Here is a 19,132-nt window from a genome sequence, read left to right as displayed (position 1 = left end):
TCTCTGGGAGACCCAGACAGTGCAAGCAAGATGTAGGTGGCTAGTTATGATGGGGTAGGAAGGAAAGACAGATGCTGGTTTATACTGAAGAGAGACACAAAATTCTGGAGTACCTCAGTGGGTCAGTCAGCATCTCTGGAGAAAAGGAATAGCTGACGTTTCGGGTCGGAACCGAAAGTTCAGAATCTTCAGGGTCTGAAGAAGGGTCCAGACCCGAAATGTCACCTATTCCTTTTCTAGAGAGATGCTGCCTGACCGGCTGAGTTACTCCAGCATTTAGTGCCTATCTAATCATGATGGGAAATGGAGTGATGTTGTTCCAGCAATTGTTCACACATCTCCCCCGTGGCTTCCATTTCCTTTCGATTGGAGGGTTCGACCATGGCCCGTGGACCTGCGATCGTTCAAAGACACAATTCCTTCTACGCGGTCAAGCAAATGGCTGTCGGGAATAATTGGTGCCCGTGGCCTCTAGGCCCACACCAGAAGTGATATGTGGACACAGCCAAAGCAGTGATGAGGAGGAACGGACGCTGATTTTGATAAATGAACATTGAGCAAACATTGACATCACTGCTTCTCCTCGACTCTGTTGAAGGCTGGCAATGTAATTTGGTGGCCTGACCCGAGGAGTGCATGTTGTGCTCACAAGAATACAGTCATTGAAACTCAAAACCTTCTTCGGGTGGGCTTTACACAATAGTGGGTTCAATCATTTCACTGCATGACGACTGCCTGTGTTTTGCACTCATGATAATTTCTCTAAACTCCTCCGTCCCTTCCCTTGACATTTCGTCTGTTGCTTCAGCCACTGCTTGCACTGTCGACACTGCTGACCATCCTTCCACTCAATTAACTAACCCTTTATTTTCCTGCCCTTCTCCCCCTTTCCCAACCTATATGCCTCTGTACAAATTGATAAATCAGTACCTGATGAAAGATGGATACCCTGAAAAGCCGGTCTTGTTCTTCTCTCTCCTGATGCTGCCTGACCTGCTGAGTGTTTCTGACACTCCATTATGAACTACTGCTGCACACTCTGCCACAATGTGCCAAGGCCAGCTGCCCTGGATCAAACCCACTCAGGGCAGTGTACAACCCAGCTTTACATCCCAGTACCAGGCTGAGCCTTCATGCTCCTTGTTCGTAAACACTTGGGCTGATCTGGAACTGTGTCCTTTGGAAGTTTAGCTCTCAGAATGTCCTCTTGCAAATCCTCAAAGTACCGGTATTGTTTCTTGACCTGTAAGGGAAGAACTCTCCAGTTCCTGTTGTGCTTGGAGTACATCTTGCGATAGCTGAGGGAAAGTAAGATACAATTGAGCATTAGGGAGGGAGCAGTAAAGGCCTCCAAGCTGACACTCAGGTGTCAATACTGAGAAACTCTTGACACTCCATCCAAAGCACCACTATCCACTGACCAATGCTGGCATTAATATATGTCTGCAAATAAATCAGTTGAACAATCAACTAATGTTCATCATCTGAGACACACAAGGACCAAGGTAAAGTATTAAAGGAAAGTTCATGCCCACCAGATTGCAGCAAGTAAGACTAGTTTCAGAGACACAAGAGACTGCAGATGCTGGCATCTACAGCAAAACACAAAGTGCAAAACAAACTCAGCAGGTTAGGCAACATCTGAGGAGGGAATGGACAGGCAACGTTTTCAGGACCCTTCGTCAGACTGATGGAATAAGGGGGAGAAAGCTAGAAAAGTGAGGTGAGGGCAGAACAAAGCCTGGCAAGTGATAGGTGGATGCAGGTGGGGTGGGGGGAGGGTGCACTGAGGAGGGGACAGGAGAACTTGCATGAAAAGTGTGATTACTAAATTTGCCGATGACATGGTGGGAAAGAAAGTTGGAAAGAGGATATAAGTTGAGCGAATTGCAGGAAAATGTGAAATTGTCCATTTTGATGGAAAAAGTATATAATCAAAATTAGAGCTCTGAGGTGCAGAGAGATCTGGGTGTTCTAGTTCAAGATTTGTAGGCTGGTGCTCAGGACAAAAGATGATTCGGAAAATTAATTAAATATTATTGTTTATTAACAGGGGATTTGAGGGATAGGTTATAGACAATAGACAATAGACAATAGGTGCAGGAGTAGGCCATTCAGCCCTTCGAGCCAGCACCGCCATTCAATGCGATCATGGCTGATCACTCTCAATCAGTACCCCGTTCCTGCCTTCTCCCCATACCCCCTCACTCCGCTATCCTTAAGAGCTCTATCCAGCTCTCTCTTGAAAGCATCCAACGAACTGGCCTCCACTGCCTTCTGAGGCAGAGAATTCCACACCTTCACCACCCTCTGACTGAAAAAGTTCTTCCTCATCTCCGTTCTAAATGGCCTACCCCTTATTCTCAAACTGTGGCCCCTTGTTCTGGACTCCCCCAACATTGGGAACATGTTATCTGCCTCTAATGTGTCCAATCCCCTAATTATCTTATATGTTTCAATAAGATCCCCCCTCATCCTTCTAAATTCCAGTGTATACAAGCCCAATCGCTCCAGCCTTTCAACATACGACAGTCCCGCCATTCCGGGAATTAACCTAGTGAACCTACGCTGCACGCCCTCCATAGCAAGAATATCCTTCCTCAAATTTGGAGACCAAAACTGCACACAGTACTCCAGGTGCGGTCTCACCAGGGCCCGGTACAACTGTAGAAGGACCTCTTTGCTCCTATACTCAACTCCTCTTGTTACGAAGGCCAACATTCCATTGGCTTTCTTCACTGCCTGCTGAACCTGCATGCTTCCTTTCATTAACTGATGCACTAGGACACCCAGATCTCGTTGAACTCCCCCTCCTCCTAACTTGACACCATTCAGATAATAATCTGCCTTTCTATTCTTACTTCCAAAGTGAATAACCTCACACTTATCTACATTAAACTGCATCTGCCATGTATCCGCCACTCACACAACCTGTCCAAGTCACCCTGCAGCCTTATTGCATCTTCCTCACAATTCACACTACCCCCCAACTTAGTATCATCTGCAAATTTGCTAATGGTACTTTTAATCCCTTCGTCTAAGTCATTAATGTATATCGTAAATAGCTGGGGTCCCAGCACCGAACCTTGCGGTACCCCACTGGTCACTGCCTGCCATTCCGAAAGGGACCCATTTATCCCCACTCTTTGCTTTCTGTCTGTCAACCAATTTTCTATCCATGTCAGTACCCTACCCCCAATACCATGTGCCCTAATTTTGCCCACTAATCGCCTATGTGGGACCTTGTCGAAGGCTTTCTGAAAGTCGAGGTACACCACATCCACTGACTCTCCCTTGTCAATTTTCCTAGTTACATCCTCAAAAAATTCCAGTAGATTAGTCAAGCATGATTTCCCCTTCGTAAATCCATGCTGACTCGGAATGATCCCGTTACTGCTATCCAAATGCTCAGCAATTTCGTCTTTTATAATTGACTCCAGCATCTTCCCCACCACTGATGTCAGACTAACTGGTCTATAATTACCCGTTTTCTCTCTCCCTCCTTTCTTAAAAAGTGGGATAACATTTGCATTTGGATGGGCAAGGGCTGATTAGGGATAGTCAGCATGGTTTTGTACGTGGGAGGTCATGTCTCACAAATCTGATTGGGTTTTTTTGAAGACTTGGTCTTTCTACTTAAGGAAAGATGTAAATAGGCTAGAAATGATTCAGGCTAATATCTCTAATGGGCAAGTTTTCTACTGAGGAAAAGTTTGAAGGGCCAGAATTGCATCTGCTGTGTTTAAAAGGGCGATGGTCAACTTGATTGAAACATGTAAGATTCTGAAGGGTCTTAAGAGACCGGGTGTGAAGAAGAAGTTTCCTTCTCTGGGAGAATCAAGATATAAAGTCACTGTTTAACAACAGAGGTTTGCTCATTTAAGACAGGAATACAGTGTTTTTTTCTCAAAGCAATACAATACTGAATCTCTCCCAAAGTGGAAGCAGAGTCTCTGAATATATATTAAGGCAGAAGTGGACAGAACCCTGGTGAGCAAGAAGATGGAAGATAACAGGGGTAGGTCGCACAGACCCGGGTTCGATTCTGACCACGGGTGCTGTATGTGTGGGGTTTCCACGTTATCCCTGTGACCATGTGGATTTCCTCTGGGTGTTCCGGTTTCCTCCGACATCCCAAAGACTTGTGGGTGTATGTTAATTGCCCACTGTAAATTGCCCCTAGTGTGTCGAGATTGGATGTGAAAGTGGGATAACATAGAACTAGTGTGAACGGTGATCGATGGTGGATGGTCGATGTGGACTCGGTGAGTTGAAGGGCCTGTTACCAATGATGTGTCTCTAATACCTATTGGGGGTTGAGAGCACAGGTTACAGGCAGACAAGCCAGCATCACAATGAATGCCGGGATAGGTTTGAGGGGTCCAGTGGCTCCGATACATTCTTCGCTTGAGGAACTGTTGACGGAAATAGGACATTCATATCATGGTCTACAGTGGGATTCCACCCTGTCCATCTCCCTCCCAAACGCTTACATACTTACATAATTTCACCAGTAATACTTCGCTGAGATTCACGCTCTATGTGCGAATTATAATCAATGGCTGCAAGTAAGATACGTACTTGGTAATCTTTGTACCTTCAGGAAGAGAACAAAGCATAGAACCAGCATACTTAGAAGGGAAACCAATGGGTGGCACTAAACCCAACTTACCTACAACAGTCACTTATAATTAAGGTCTGTGAATAATATAAATTTATGTATTGTATATTCATATAGATTTACAAGAAAACAGTACAGCATCGGAACAGCCTGTGTCGACGCTGGCCAAAGGTAAGACACAAAATGCTGGAGTAACTCAGCGGGACAGGCAGCATCTCTGGAGAGAAGGAATAGGTGACGTTTCGGGTCGAGACCCTTCTTCAGACTGATGTCAGGGGAGTGGGCGGGACAGAGATAGAATGTAGTCGGAGACAGTAAGACAGGTGGGAGAACTGGGAAAGGGGAGGGGATGGAAAGCAAGGGCTATTTGGAGCAGTCAATGTTCATACTGCTGGGGTGTAAGCTACCCAAGCGAAATATGAGGTGCTGTTCCTCCAATTTGCCCTGGGCCTCACTCTGATAATGGAGGAGGCCCAGGACAGAAAGGTCAGATTGCTGCCTGTCCCGCTGAGTTACCCCAGCATTTTGTGTCTACCTTCAATTTAAACCAGCACCTGCAGTTCTTTCCTACACATTTTCTATGCTGACCAAGATGCCAATCTAAAGTAATTCCATCTGCCTGCACGTGATCAACATCTCTCCATTCCCTGCCTGTTCATGTATCTGTCTAAATACATCTTAAATATAGCTATCATATCTGCCTACCACTCTATGTGTAAAAAACCTTGCCTTGCAAATCCCCTTTTAAATTTCAACCTCTCAACTTAAATCTACTAGTTGACATTTCCACTCTGAGAAAAAGATTTACTGTCTACCCTATCTATGCGTCTCATAATTTTATATACTTCTAACAGGTCTCCCCTCAATCTCTAACACGTCAGAGAAAACAATCCTCCAAGTTTGTCCAACATTTCCTTGTGGCAAATTCTCTCCAATCCTGGCAACACCCTGTAAAACTCTACATCCATCCTATCCACACCCTCTACATCCATCCTACCCACACCCTACACATCCATCCTATCCACACCCTCTACATCCATCCTATCCACACCCTCTACATCCATCCTATCCACACCCTACACATCCATCCTACCCACACCCTACACATCCATCCTATCCACACCCTCTACATCCATCCTATCCACACCCTCTACATCCATCCTATCCACACCCTACACATCCATCCTATCCACACCCTACACATCCATCCTACCTACACCCTACACATCCATCCTATCCACACCCTCTACATCCATCCTATCCACACCCTCTACATCCATCCTATCCACACCCTCTACATCCATCCTATCCACACCCTACACATCCATCCTATCCACACCCTACACATCCATCCTATCCACACCCTACACATCCATCCTACCCACACCCTACACATCCATCCTATCCACACCCTACACATCCATCCTATCCACACCCTACACATCCATCCTATCCACACCCTCTACATCCTTCCTGCCATGAGGCAGCCAGAATTACATGCAGAACTCCCCATCGATGGCACAGCAGGGCTCCGTTCAGCCCATCATGATGGTGCCAGTCTTTCATGAACTACCTATCAACCTGCTCCTTCTCCAGAGCTCTGCAAGCCTTCCCCTGTTAAACCCGTGCAGGATTTTGAACCCTCTATTAAATCTCCGCTCTGATCCAACAACAACCTTGTTTCTTCGAGCTTATCTTAACTTCAGCAATAAATATAAACAATGTTTTGTTGAGCTTTACTTACTCGTACGTGAAGTCTTTTGCAGCATATATTTTGATATGATTGTTAAATGACTCCAGTTCATCGGTTACCCTGCAAAGGTTATTAAAACTTGTTTTAGAACAGCAAGCTGGGACTAAAGAGTAGAGGATTCAGCACTCGAGCCGAGAGAGGTTAGCAAACACACCTGGCTTGGACAAAGTAGCAGAGGTGGGAGGTGAGCCACTTGTCGTAGACCACTTCCCGCAGAGCATGGTGGGCAGGAGATCCCACCATCAGCCACTTCTTGCCTTTGAGCTCCTTGTCTGCGAGAGGCCCATGCTCGCAGGAGGCTGCAGTGGAGCCGTCGCCAAGCTGCCACTCGTGCATGTTGACCGTGTGATGCAGGATGCTGCGCCAGCGAGCCTTCCAACAACAGATATTCGTCTTAGATCACTGAGTAACCATAGTAGGTTATGTAGCCACCACTTTCTCCCATTCCTTCTCCCCTCTGGAAAGCACATAGAGCATGGACACAGGCCCATCAAGCTACTTGCCTGTGTCAGTTACCCATGTTTGGCCCATATCCCTCTAAACCTTCCTATCTATGTACTTATCCAAATATCTTTTAAATCTTGTTTTATTACCATCTGTGTGAAAACATTGCCCCTCAGCTTCCTATTAAATCTTCCTCCCCCTCACATTAAACCTATGTCCACTGGTTCTTCATTCCCCTACCCTGGTGAGTCCCCGACTCTGTCCATTCACCCTATCTATTCACCTCATGATTTTGTCCATCTGAAGGTGCTGATTCTTGAATACTCCTTTCTTAAACATCTCAAGCAAAAGGTACTGACAGGATTTATTAGGGTTGGTCTGGGCATATCAAAACAAGATGAGCAAGAAATTATAAGTTGTGTGGAGATGCACATTGAGCTGACTGTGTTTGGGGTATGAGCATTAGTTTCTTCTGGGTTTGTGGGGAAGGATTCCCGTGTGCTCAATATCCCAGCCTGTGGTACAACTGTTTGCAATTTCACAAGTTGTGTGATAATCACAAACCTACCTGCCCCACCTGCTGCCAAGGTGGGAAGTTAATTAAATAGCAGTCCCTTGTGCCACTAATCATGAAAAGTTAATCGATTAGATATTACTATTCTTCAGCATCTTTAATATTAAAAATAAATTCACTGTTGAAGCCCAGCTAAGTTTCATACATTTTATTTTACTGATGGAAAGGTTTTAAAATGTTCAATTCACATTGCTGCATTTGGTGGACTGCATGTGAGAGGGACTGAGATTAAAGGACTGTTTAAAGGCTTGTTTCCATAGTAAGCTTTTCACTGTACCTCGGTATATGTGACAATAATAAACTAAACCTAAACCTAGTGCAGTGTCCTATTATATCTCTGTGCTCACATGAAGGTAGAACTTACCATCAAGGTCTTTGCATCACCTCTACAGTACTGGCAACAGTAAATGAAGTGTCTCACAATGTCTTTAATCCATGGCTGCAGGTCTCTGTTGTCAGTGGGAGATGCGACCTAAAACACAGCATAAGAGGCTTTGTGAAGATGCGGAAACAGTATGAACCAAGGTTCCTGCTCCCAGTTTGTGTGTGTAGGAAGGAAATGCAGAAGCTGGTTTAAACCGAAGAAAGACACAAAAAGCTGGAATAACTCAGCCGTACAGGCAGCATCTCAGGAGAGAAGGAATGCGTGACTTTTCGGGTCGAAACCCTTCTTCAGAAATGTCACCCATTCCTTCTCTCCAGAGATGCCCCCTGTTCCGCTGAGTTACTCCAGCTTTTTGTGTCTACCCACAGTTGGTGTAGCAGGAGTTAGACAGAAACAGACCAACATTAATCCAATTTGCCTTCTATCCATGAGATGGCGAGGGAGTTGTTTATCCCCAAAAATCTTTCTGACAAATCTACAATGCACACAGACACGAGGCAAGAAAGATCTCAGTGGGACATGACCTTTGGGAATCAAAACTTATCTACTTTGAATTAATGAAACTAACGACTCCAAACATCAGTAGCCCTTCGTTAGACTGGCCACTCAAAAAGGCAGCCAGCATCATCACAGACCCACACCTCCCTGGCCACGCTCTCATCTCGCTGCTACCATCAGGAAGAAGGTACAGGAGCCTGAAAACTGATCTCCAGGTTCAGAAACAGCTGTTTTGCAACATCCACCAGGCTCTTGAACACTGCACAACACTAATCTCAGCAACTGTGATCTTCTATGGACTGTGTCTTTGGTTGCACTACGGACTTTGGTTTTGCACTATTATGGTTGCCTAATATTACAGTTATTAATTACAGATATTGCATTTTGATTATTGTATTTTTATCTATGAATTATTGAGTTAATAGGCCCGTTAAGCTGTAGCAAGTAAGAATGTCATTGTTCCATTGCCAATACACATGACAATTAAACACTCTCGACTCTCCCACACTGACCACCAGAGAGGCAACACTTGTGGAACATGAACAAATATCACACTACATGACATTATCCTTTCTGGGCAGAAAATGACAATGTTCCATCGAGGAACAAATCCATAATAGCTCCAATCAGGAAGCAGTCCAGATGAGGCCCTGCATCCTCCACATCATTTGTACAATCTACTACCCAGAAACATCACAGCAGACTCTGTAGAAACTGATTTCACTCACCGCATACCAAAATGTTAAACCTGGCTTGGCATGCCTTGAGTGGTGTTGATCTAATTATGTTTTTAAATTATTGAAAAATATTGAAGTGTTAGGCTGGAAATGTCATATGCTAGAGGGAATAGTTTTAAACTGAAAGGGAGAAAGTTTAAAGAATTACTAGTCAAGTTTCTTTGCACAAAGAGCAATGGGTGCCTGGAAACTGCTGCAGGCGAGATGGTGGAAGTAGATATGTCAGCAATGTTTTAGAGGCATTTCAGAGGCATTTAGTTCAGTTTAGTTTATTGTCACATGTTATTGTCACGTGCTAACCAGTCAGCGGAAAGACGGTACATGATTACAAATCGAGCCATTCACAGTATACATTTACACTAAACATAATAAGAGAATAATGTTTAGTGCAAGATTTAGACAGGCTCATGAATAGGAGGGAATGGAGGTAGGTGGACCTTGTGCAGGCAGATGGGATGACTTTCATTATGGTTGGCACAAACACCGTGGGCCATAAGTGTCTGTCCTGGTTGAGGATCCAAACTGAGCGGGAATAGGAAACCAGGAACCACCTGATTCCACAAAAGAAGTAGAACTTTTTCCCTAAATGGCTGCGGATAGTGGAGACCCGCATCAGTAGTTACAGAGAAGTGGAGTTACAAATCAGCCATAATTCTGTCCCTATTTGTGAAATGATGTAAACCGAGTTGCATTTAGATTACCTTTTCTAACCTCTCATGAACAGCCCTGATCCCGTACCAGAGATCTATCTGGTGAAGAACATTTGGATATTTCAATTCTAAATAAAAACAAAAAAAGAATCAGCTATAAACAAGGCAGCACAGCAAAACCTCCCGATTTGTCTGTTGCTATAGAAGGCTGTCGATGTGTACAGAGGGATATTGATCAGCTACAGAAATGGGCAGAGAAATGGCAGATGGAGTTTAATCTGAGCGAGTGTGAGATGTTGCACTATCGGGGCGGGTGGAGGGGGAGGGAATGGGGGGAGATCAAATGTAAGAGGAAACCATACAATTAATGGCATAACCCTTAACAGCATTAATGGACAATGCTATCCTTCCATTTCTGCATTCATTGGGAACTAATACAGGGAATAATCCAGAGATTGTAATTGGACTTGCAGAGTCGTTGAACTGTATCAGAACAGACTACCTTGTCCATGACGACCAAGTTGGCATATTGGGCCAGTCCCAATTGCCTGCATTTGGCCCATATTCCTCTAAACCCTTCCTATCCATTTATCTGTCCCAATGTCTTAAAAGTCATTTTTATATCCACTTCTCTAAATTCTTCTGCAGCTTCTTCCAGATACAGACTATCCCGAGTGAAAATGTTGCCCCTGAGGTCTCTCTTAAATCTCCCCTCTCACCTTAAACCTGTGCCCTCTAGTTTCAGAATCCTCTACCCTGGAGGAAAAAGAGCATTCACTTTATCCATGTCCCTCATGATCTTGTACACCTTAATAAGGTCACCCCTCAGCTTCTTATCCGCCAAAAAAAAAGTCCCAGCCTATCCAACCTCTCTCAGTAACTCAAGCCCGCAAGCCCAGGCAACATCCAGGTGAAGTGTAGCCACAAGGAACTGCAGATACTGATTTACCTAAAACGACACAGTGTTGTTGTTAAGTCCTGGTGAATCTCTCTGCACTCTTTCCAATTTAATGAAATCCTTAATTGAATGGCGGAGTAGAGTCGATGGGCCTAATTCTGCTCCTGTGAGTTATGAACTTAATCTCTTGTAGAAACAAGGAACTGCAGATACCGCTTTACAAAACAAAACACAAAGTGCCGGAGTAACTCAGCAGATCATGCAGCATTTCTGCAGAACATGGATAGATGACATTTTGGGACGAGACCCTTCTTCAGACTCAAGTCCAAAGAAAGATCCTGACCTGAAACGTCACCTATCCATGTTTTCCAGAAATGCTGCCTGACCCGCTGTGTTACTCCAGCACTTGGTCCTTAATTTCTTTCCACCTTAATCTCTTTCCTGCCCCATTGCATCTTCTACCTATGTCAATGGTACTGACATACACCGGCCTCTGGCTGTTCACCCTTCCCCTTCTGACATTTCTGCAGCAGCTCAGGGGTAGGAGGGCAGGTAATAGGTTCAGCAGTGGTGATCTGAGAGCGTACAGTGGATAAGGTTTGGCTTGGTGGACCAGTGGAAGGGAAGGGTAGCTGTTGGCACCACAAGGACAGTTCATTCTTAACATCAATCCAGATCATTAATACTTACTCATCAAGGACATGAGCTCAGTATCTGCTTTAGTGACCACCTCAGAAATAGAGAGATTATTCTGCATCAAGCGCCGAAAGACCTGCTGGAATCCAGACACTTCCAAATTTTGCAGCTTCTTGGCATCATTTTGGACATCAATAACTTGAACTTCGAGGATCTTATGCGTGGCATTGTCCATCATTGTGTAGGTCAGATATTTCTTTGAGAGGGCACGGACATTCCTGCACTGATGCGCTACCACCACTACTGGCTGTGCAAGCTCCCGAAAATGTTTTGCTTGCATCGTTCTCCAGTAGTTCAGCACTGACGGTTGTATGTGTGTCTTCTGGAGTTTGAGGAATGATTGTTGACCAATCGGGAGCATATTCAGAAATTTCAACATCAGAGCAATTTTCCCATAATTATTTCCCGATAGAACAATACTTGATGCCAACTGGATGTTGCCCGCCGGGATTGTTTGCACCAGTGGCTGAGACCACCATGTGGATTCATGCCCGCGGCCGCAATGGCCTATAACTTTCATTGCTGTCGCCACAATGTGCAGCTGCAAATCTACTTTGCTTTTGCAGTCAGGAATTTCACATGTAGAGAATGCTTTTCTGGCCAGCGACATAAGGCAAGCATCAAAAACAATGCCAGTCCTCATCCTGTGTATAGATTTGACTTTTGTTGAAGCGACCAGGATTGGGACAGATCCCTCTTCTCCAGATATTACTTCATCATCAATGAAGTTTAAAACTTCCTCTTCCACTGTGTAGTCCTTTAGCTTGCTGCTTGCAAAGCTGTTTAAAAATCATAAGTTATATTTACATCTGCTAATGATGAATGACGAGGAAATACTCTCCATTGATTATCTACCTAGCATGGCAATTTCTAAACAACTTTCTGGCACGTTTCACAATTAGCAAATTTCAAAATGAAGCAAAAAAAAAAGGGCTGACACAGCAAGCATATTGTCAGTTACTGTACCGAACCTTCGTGAATATGAAAGGATTTGAAGGAAAAATGCAGTAACACCATGGGTTTTTAAAATTTCACCATCATACTTCAAGATGTCAAAATTATGATTAAGGACAGTCATTTCCCAGCAGCTTTTTAATTAATCCATAAAATAAATACATTTTAACAACTTGAGTGTGTTTAAAAATTCACATTAGTTAAATAACTCCCAAATTTGCTCCCAGCTCCCATATTAGAAGTGATTTTTTTTCCTCTGGGCTATTCATCCAGATCTATGGATCAATAAGCATGTAATTTAACCGCTTTGCCGTGCAGTTGGTACTTTCGATTGAATGGGACAAGCATGTCTGGTACTTGATCTGTATGTCTGTAAGTCTGAGCTGCTGGTAAAGCATCATCCTCTTCAGGAAAGAAAATAAAGATTATCATATAAAAAACTGTATATTCCTGTAAGACTGGCATTTTTAAGGCTAAATGTACCTGTCTGGTAGAAGATAATCAGCCATATCTGTAGAATCCTCCGTGAAATTTGAACTGTCTTCATCATCATCGGAGTCGTCTCCACTGTCACAGCGGGATAATCTGGAAAAGCAGACACACGTTGCACTGGATTGAGGAAGGCCAGCCTCGAAAATATCAGCTGAACTCAGCAGATAGTAACATCCCTTCTAAACTCGCATCAGTTCTTGTTCACCTATTAATTCTTGACCTGGATTCTTGTCCAACATAACCCAAATTTTAAATTTCACATCCTTACAAATTCCCTCATCGACTTACAGCTTTCCTATCTCAGTGATCCCCTGCACCTCTGTAACTCTCCTAATTTTTTTGCTCTCATTCAGTTCTGGCTTCTTGCATATCCAGGACTTTCTTTATTCTGTCATTGGCAAACATGGCTATAGCTACAGGGGCTCCAAGCTCAGGAGCTCCCTTTCTGAACATACATAGAAGATAGCAGAGTACAACACAAAAACAGGCCCTTTGGCCCACAATGTCTGTTCCGAGCATGATGCCAAGTTGAAACAACCTCCTCTGCCTGCATGTGATCCATGTCCCACCATTCCCTGCATATAAATATGCTTATTTAAAAGTTTCTTAAATGCCACTATTGTACCTCCTTCCACCACCAACATGCTCCAAACTACCTTTCGGTGGATAAGAAACCCACCCTGCACATCTCCTTTAAACTTCCCCCCTCTGATTTTAAAGCTACACCCTCTCGTCTGATATTTCCACTCTGCGGAAAAGGTTCTGACAGTCTACCCAACCTATGCCTCTCATCATTTTTACTTCTATCAAGTCTCCCCTTAACATCCAACACCCCAGAGAAAACAATCCCTTTCCCTGTAGCTAATACCCTCTAATCCAGGCTGAATTCTAGCAAACCTCTTCTGCACCCTTTCCAAAGCCTCCACACCCTTCCTGCAATGGTGACCAGAACTGCATGCTCTACTCCAAATGCAACAATCAACGTTTTACAAAGCTGCATCTAAACTTACCGACTCTTATACTTAATGCCCCAACCAGTGAAGGCAAGTAAATCATACTCGTTCTTTACCACTCTATCTTCACTTCTCTGCCTCCATCTCCTCTTCCAACATATTACCATAGTTTTTATGCTGCTAACCCTCATTGTGATTTAGAAACTTACCCAACAGCTGACAGCAGTTGTGGAATTTTCAATGGCTCTGAAGTTTGGAATGCCCGTTTCCTCTGATTTCCGGAGAAGGATGTGGATGATGCAGTGCTGCTTTCATCTTTGTATAGCAAGATAAAACATCATAGCCTTTATGTTTATATTTATGCAGAATGTGCATGCTGATTTGCTTAATAAAATCAGAAATATAACCCGGGTTAAACTAAATGTCCAGTGAGCCTGAACCATCAGTCAGGGAGATTGTGGCTCATCCTGTGCCTTGTCCACTTTCCTACACAATATCCTCCCATATCCTCTGATAAACCAGCTGTTGAAAATTTTGTTCAATTCAGCCTAAAGCATAGACAGGACTATGTCAGGTATTAACTGAAAGGTTCCTATAGATGTGTGAGCAATTAGTTCCAAGTCACACCAGAAAATGCATAGCCTGCTGTCCTTGATAATGCCCGGTGCAAACTGTTCCCTTTGCAAGGCCAGGTCTTCACTTGGTTTTCCTGTTTCCATAGATAAGAGGCACAGACTGCTCTATGTTTCCTGAAACTTGTAACTTCTCAATACTGAATCCCTCGCCAGTGATCAATAATTTTATGAATAAGATCTGTGAACAGCAAGCCCTAGGATCAAACCAAGGATCTGTATTAATTTAGCATTACATAGCGACACTGAACTGGATGGCCCTTGCTGACCAGGAAGCCCATCCATGCTTATCCCATTTGCCCACGTTATGCTCTTATCCCTTTATTCCCGATCCAAGTATTTATCCAAAACACATTTGAATACTATAACTGCACCTGCCTCTACCACTTCCAGCAGCTTGTTCCATATAACCACATCCCTCTGTGTGAAAAGCATGCCTCCTTTACCTTGTAGAAAACAAGGAACTGCAGATACTGGTTTATACAAAAGGACCCAACGGACAGGCAGACACAAAATGCTGGAGTAACTCAGTGGGTCAGGCAGCTTCTCGGGAGAGAAGGAATGCATGACATTTTGGGTCGAGACCCTTCTTCAGACTGCGAAAAAGGATCCTGACCAGAAACATCGCCTAGCCATGTTCTCCAGAGATGCTGCCTGACCCACTGAGTTACTCCAGCATTTTATGTTCCCTTTACTTCCCTTCTATTGTGTGTGATTTAGACAGAAAGAAATTGCAGCTAAACCAAATAGTTACTGCAAGCCGTAAACCGATAAGAGCTTTTGCACACTTGGTCTTATCACATTGTATAGTCGCTTTCAGCTATATATGTATCTACATTCCCAATTAGCTTTATCCCTATAATCAATTTCCTATCTTTAATGGAATGCGAACTAACTCCTCCAACCAATGTGAACGATTAGTTAAACAAAGGAACCATTCAAAACGTTGTGCTCTCACTGAAAGCTACCTGTCCTTGAAGATAGAAGAAATTATAAACTAACCTGCAGACACATTTCACTGAGTGGCCAATCTACAGAAGAGATTGCCTTGAGAAGGCAGCGGGAGTTCGTATTGATTCAATCAAAGACAAATTAGAAAATTATTTAGACAGTAACGTTTGTATCCCAGTTTATGAGTAACTGATAGGCAGAAGCTGGTAGGCAGAAGCTGGTATATCACAACCTGACTATCCGAGACCCAAGGTGATGAATCGCAAATAAAAAGGGGAAATGCAGAAACACACAGTATGTCACGGAGCACTTATGGAAAGAGAAAAAGTTCATAATTCAAGCCCAAACCCTTCGCCAGAATTGTTGCTACCATTTTCTAGTTTCACTTCAGATTTTCAGCATCTCCCACTATTTGTTATTTATATTTACTGTTGAAGGATCTCAGAGATGCTGCTGAGGTTATTTGTAATATCAGTTGACAAATATGCACTGCCAGGAAAGAGTAATTTAAAAGAGAAGGCAGCCAATAAGTCTTCATTACAACACGGTGAAGATACAAGAAGAAAGCCACAGCAAGCAAATACTAACTTCTAAAGCCAAAAGCTTTTCCTCCTGTGTTTGGATTTGAACCCAACTTTGTGTAAGTGTGACAGGATCTACAGAAATTGGAAAGAAAATTCATATTAAACATTACTTTGTTGCATTAGTTTTTACTTCAGCTTTGATTTCATGAAAATGTTCTTAATGGCAGAAAGTGGAACATATTGCACGGATCTAAAAAGGGTATGGATAAAAGTATGAAACCTGTAATTATCCAGGAGACATTTTGCAAGAGAAGCATCATTCTCAAGGCCCAGTTCTGCTCTCAACTCGTGCCACCTTTCAACCTCCAGGCCGACATGAACCATCCTTTGTCTCCGCAATCGGTAGCGCTCCAACCGTCGCCTTTTGGCCTCTTGCGGCAACAGGTACGGCTGTCGACCACGCCTCAACGAGGGTTTTGGCACTGCTGAATTCTCCATTTGGGCTATTCGAGCACCTTCAGCACACAAAAATAAAGATAAGAAACTAAATTGAAAGGTGAATCTCCGGAGTAGTTCGATTAATATTTAAACATTGCATTTTATACCATTAAGTCATCCAGGTTGAATTTCTATAATTTGGTGTGAATGCAGGCAAGTACTTGCTGAAAAGAGTAATTTGCTTGAATAACTGACTGCTACTTGCAATTTGTGGCTTGTTTATTTCGGGGAAGATAGGTTAGCAGAAAACAGAGGAAGTAAATAAAGTGCATGTTGCCATATATTTGGATATTAAAAAACGGTTTATGGCAAGGAGGTAAGATTTAATAGGAACCTGAGAGGTAATCTTTTTACACAAAGGGTGGTAGGTGTATGGAACTAGCTGCCAGAGGTAGTAGTAGAGGCAGATACTATCGCAATGAAAGTTGGGTCAAAGGGCCTGTTTCCATGCGGACTCTATAATAAGCATTTATTTTTATTTTTTATTTTTTTTATTTTATGCTGTGATTTTCATGAATTCAGAGCATCTTAAACTACTGTGCAACTATCAAAGAATATATTTTTAGCTGCAATGACAGACTTTGTGCATATTACAAGTACTCACAAATAGCAGTGTAATAATGATCAGATAATACGAAGTAATAATAAATATTGGCCAGATTACCGGGAAAATCTCTCTTCCACTCCTATAGCACAGAAACAGGCATTCCAATCAACCACATCCATGTTGGGTATCTGTAATAATCCCCTTCACCAACACTTGGTCTGTAATCATCTCGGCCATGGCATTGCAAGTCCTCATTGAAATAGTTCTTAAATGCTGGGAGACTACTTACCTTTAAGACTACATCATATCCCTCCAATATAATTACTGCTTTGAAAATAATTTCAATGGTAGTCCCTTTCAGAACATCAGGTCATTCAGCCATGATTTTTTTTGTGTAGTCACTTGTGACATGAAATGTGGTAGAATTTCTGTTGCTTATATTTTAACCCATTTAATTTCCTCTGTGCCACTCTAACACTGCCTTAATCTTTAATGAAACAGTAAATGCTGGAAACACACATCAAGTCAGGCAGCATCCGTGGAAAGAGAAACAGTTCACATTTCAGGTCAAGGACCTTTTGCCCCAGGTCTCTCTCTGCATACATTTGTTATCACAGCCTGACCCTTAACTCTGAGACAGGAAATCGTAGAATAATCCATCATCGGAGGCCATTCAGCCCATCAACCACACACTTGCTGCTTGGAAGAGCTATCTATAAGTCAAACTCTCCTTCTGCTTTCTTGCATATTTTCCCTTTCAAGTATTTATTCAAAGCCTTTTTTCAGAATTCTCATTGATTCCTCTTCCACCCGCACATTCTCAATTTCCCAGTCGCTCTTTGGGATTTAGGAGGGTGAAGATTACCACCACCAGTACAGACCGTGGGGACTCTTCTGGCCTCTGCTAACAGCAAGAATAAAGATCAGGTCCAAAGATGCCATTGACATTCTGAGCTTTTGCTGTGGGTCAACCGGCTTAATCAGACATATGACTTGGCAACAAGGGGAGTTTGGGTGGCTGGAGGATGACAAGACACTATGGTTGATCTCCTCCTCGGCAGCTGAGGCAAGTCTGGGTCTCTCTAAATGCCCTCAATCCCAGACTGATGTCAAATTGAAGGGGTGAGCCCTGACACCGTGGATGCCACAACTACATCCTCAATTCAAGCACTGCGTTTGAGAGTTGTGCCATCACATTAGAGAAGTTGGTGAGACCACACCTGGAAAATTAAAGGCAGTTCTGATCGACATATTACAGGAAGGATGTGATTAAGCCACAGTGGGTACAGAAAACCTTCACAAGATCGTTGCCAGGACAAGGGTTCGTGATATGAGAGGGTGGATAGGCTTAGGCCGCACAAGATACAATAGATGCTGGACACAAAAAACTGCTGGAGAAACTCAGCGAATTTAGTCTGAAACAGGGTTGACCCAAAATGTAATCTGTCACTTTCCCTCCACAGATGCTACCTGACCCATTGTTTCTCCAGCACTGGATAGACTGGGACTATTTTCCCAGGAGTGAGTGGGAGACCTTAGAAATTTATAAAATCATGAAGGGTATTGATAAGATGGATGGTTACTATCTTTTCCCGAAGAAAGGGGGATCTAGAACCAGAGGACATCGATTTAACGTGAGGGAAAAGATTTAATACGAATCTGAGGGGCAATATGGGTTGTGGGTATATGAAACCAGCTGCTAGAAGCAGTTGGGCATAGAAATTGGGATTTATGTTACAAAATAGTTTACAAGACATTGGTGAGGCCGCACGTGGAGTATTTAGGTTTGGTCACCCTGCCATAGGAAAAATGTCATTAAGCTGGAAAGAGTGAAGAGATTTATGAACATGTTGCCAGGATTTGAGGGCATGAACTGCAGGGGGAGGTTGAATAATCGAGGACTTTGTTCCTTGGAGCATAGGAGGATGAGGGGTGATCTTGTAGAAGTGTATAAAATCATGAGGGGAATAGATAGGGTGAATGCACAGTCTTTTACCCAGAGTAGGGGAATCAAGATCTAGAGGATGTAGGTTTAAGTTGAGAGGGAAACTGTTTCACAAAGGGTGGTTGGTGTAGGAGCTACAAGAGGAGGTAGGTGAGGCATGTACCATTTAAAAGACATTTCGACAGGTACATGGATAGGAAAGGTTTGGAGGGATATGGTCCCAACGCGGATGAACACGACCAGCCTAATATGCGAAGATTTAAGATACATTTGAACAGGTAAATGGATAGGAGCGGGTTGGTGGGATGTGGGGCAGGCAGAAAGAAAGCAAAGGGATCGGCAGCCATCTTGGTCAGCAGAGAGGAGATGGGCCGAGTGGC

The 19,132-nt window shown here is 43.4% G+C and overlaps 1 protein-coding gene across 1 annotated transcript; it reads right to left on the bottom strand.

Moving 5' to 3' along the window:
* Window positions 1-323: 323 nt before the first annotated feature.
* LOC144601633 (uncharacterized) lies at window positions 324-11,271 on the bottom strand. Its single transcript, XM_078413858.1, has 6 exons — window positions 11,251-11,271; window positions 9,714-9,790; window positions 7,757-7,864; window positions 6,529-6,746; window positions 6,366-6,434; window positions 324-1,298 (listed from the first exon to the last, which is right to left on the bottom strand). Exons 1-6 carry the CDS (start codon window positions 11,261-11,263, stop codon window positions 1,106-1,108), a joined length of 678 nt encoding a protein of 225 aa, XP_078269984.1. The 5' UTR covers window positions 11,264-11,271; the 3' UTR covers window positions 324-1,105.
* Between the last annotated feature and the right edge of the window lie 7,861 nt (window positions 11,272-19,132).

The sequence above is a fragment of the Rhinoraja longicauda genome, chromosome 17, assembly GCF_053455715.1.
Source record: "Rhinoraja longicauda isolate Sanriku21f chromosome 17, sRhiLon1.1, whole genome shotgun sequence".
In the NCBI taxonomy this organism is placed as follows: Eukaryota; Metazoa; Chordata; class Chondrichthyes; order Rajiformes; family Arhynchobatidae; genus Rhinoraja; species Rhinoraja longicauda.
The sequence above is the reverse complement of the archived record's forward strand: the minus strand, read 5'-3'. Positions and strand labels throughout refer to the sequence as shown.

Excerpts from the sequence above, each read along its gene's own strand:
- LOC144601633 (XM_078413858.1), bottom strand. Across the intron at positions 6,747-7,756 it reads GTGATGCAAAGACCTTGATG|GCTCGCTGGCGCAGCATCCT; the intron begins GTAAGTTCTACC and ends TGTTGTTGGAAG. Across the intron at positions 1,299-6,365 it reads GCAAAAGACTTCACGTACGA|CTATCGCAAGATGTACTCCA; the intron begins GTAAGTAAAGCT and ends ACTTTCCCTCAG.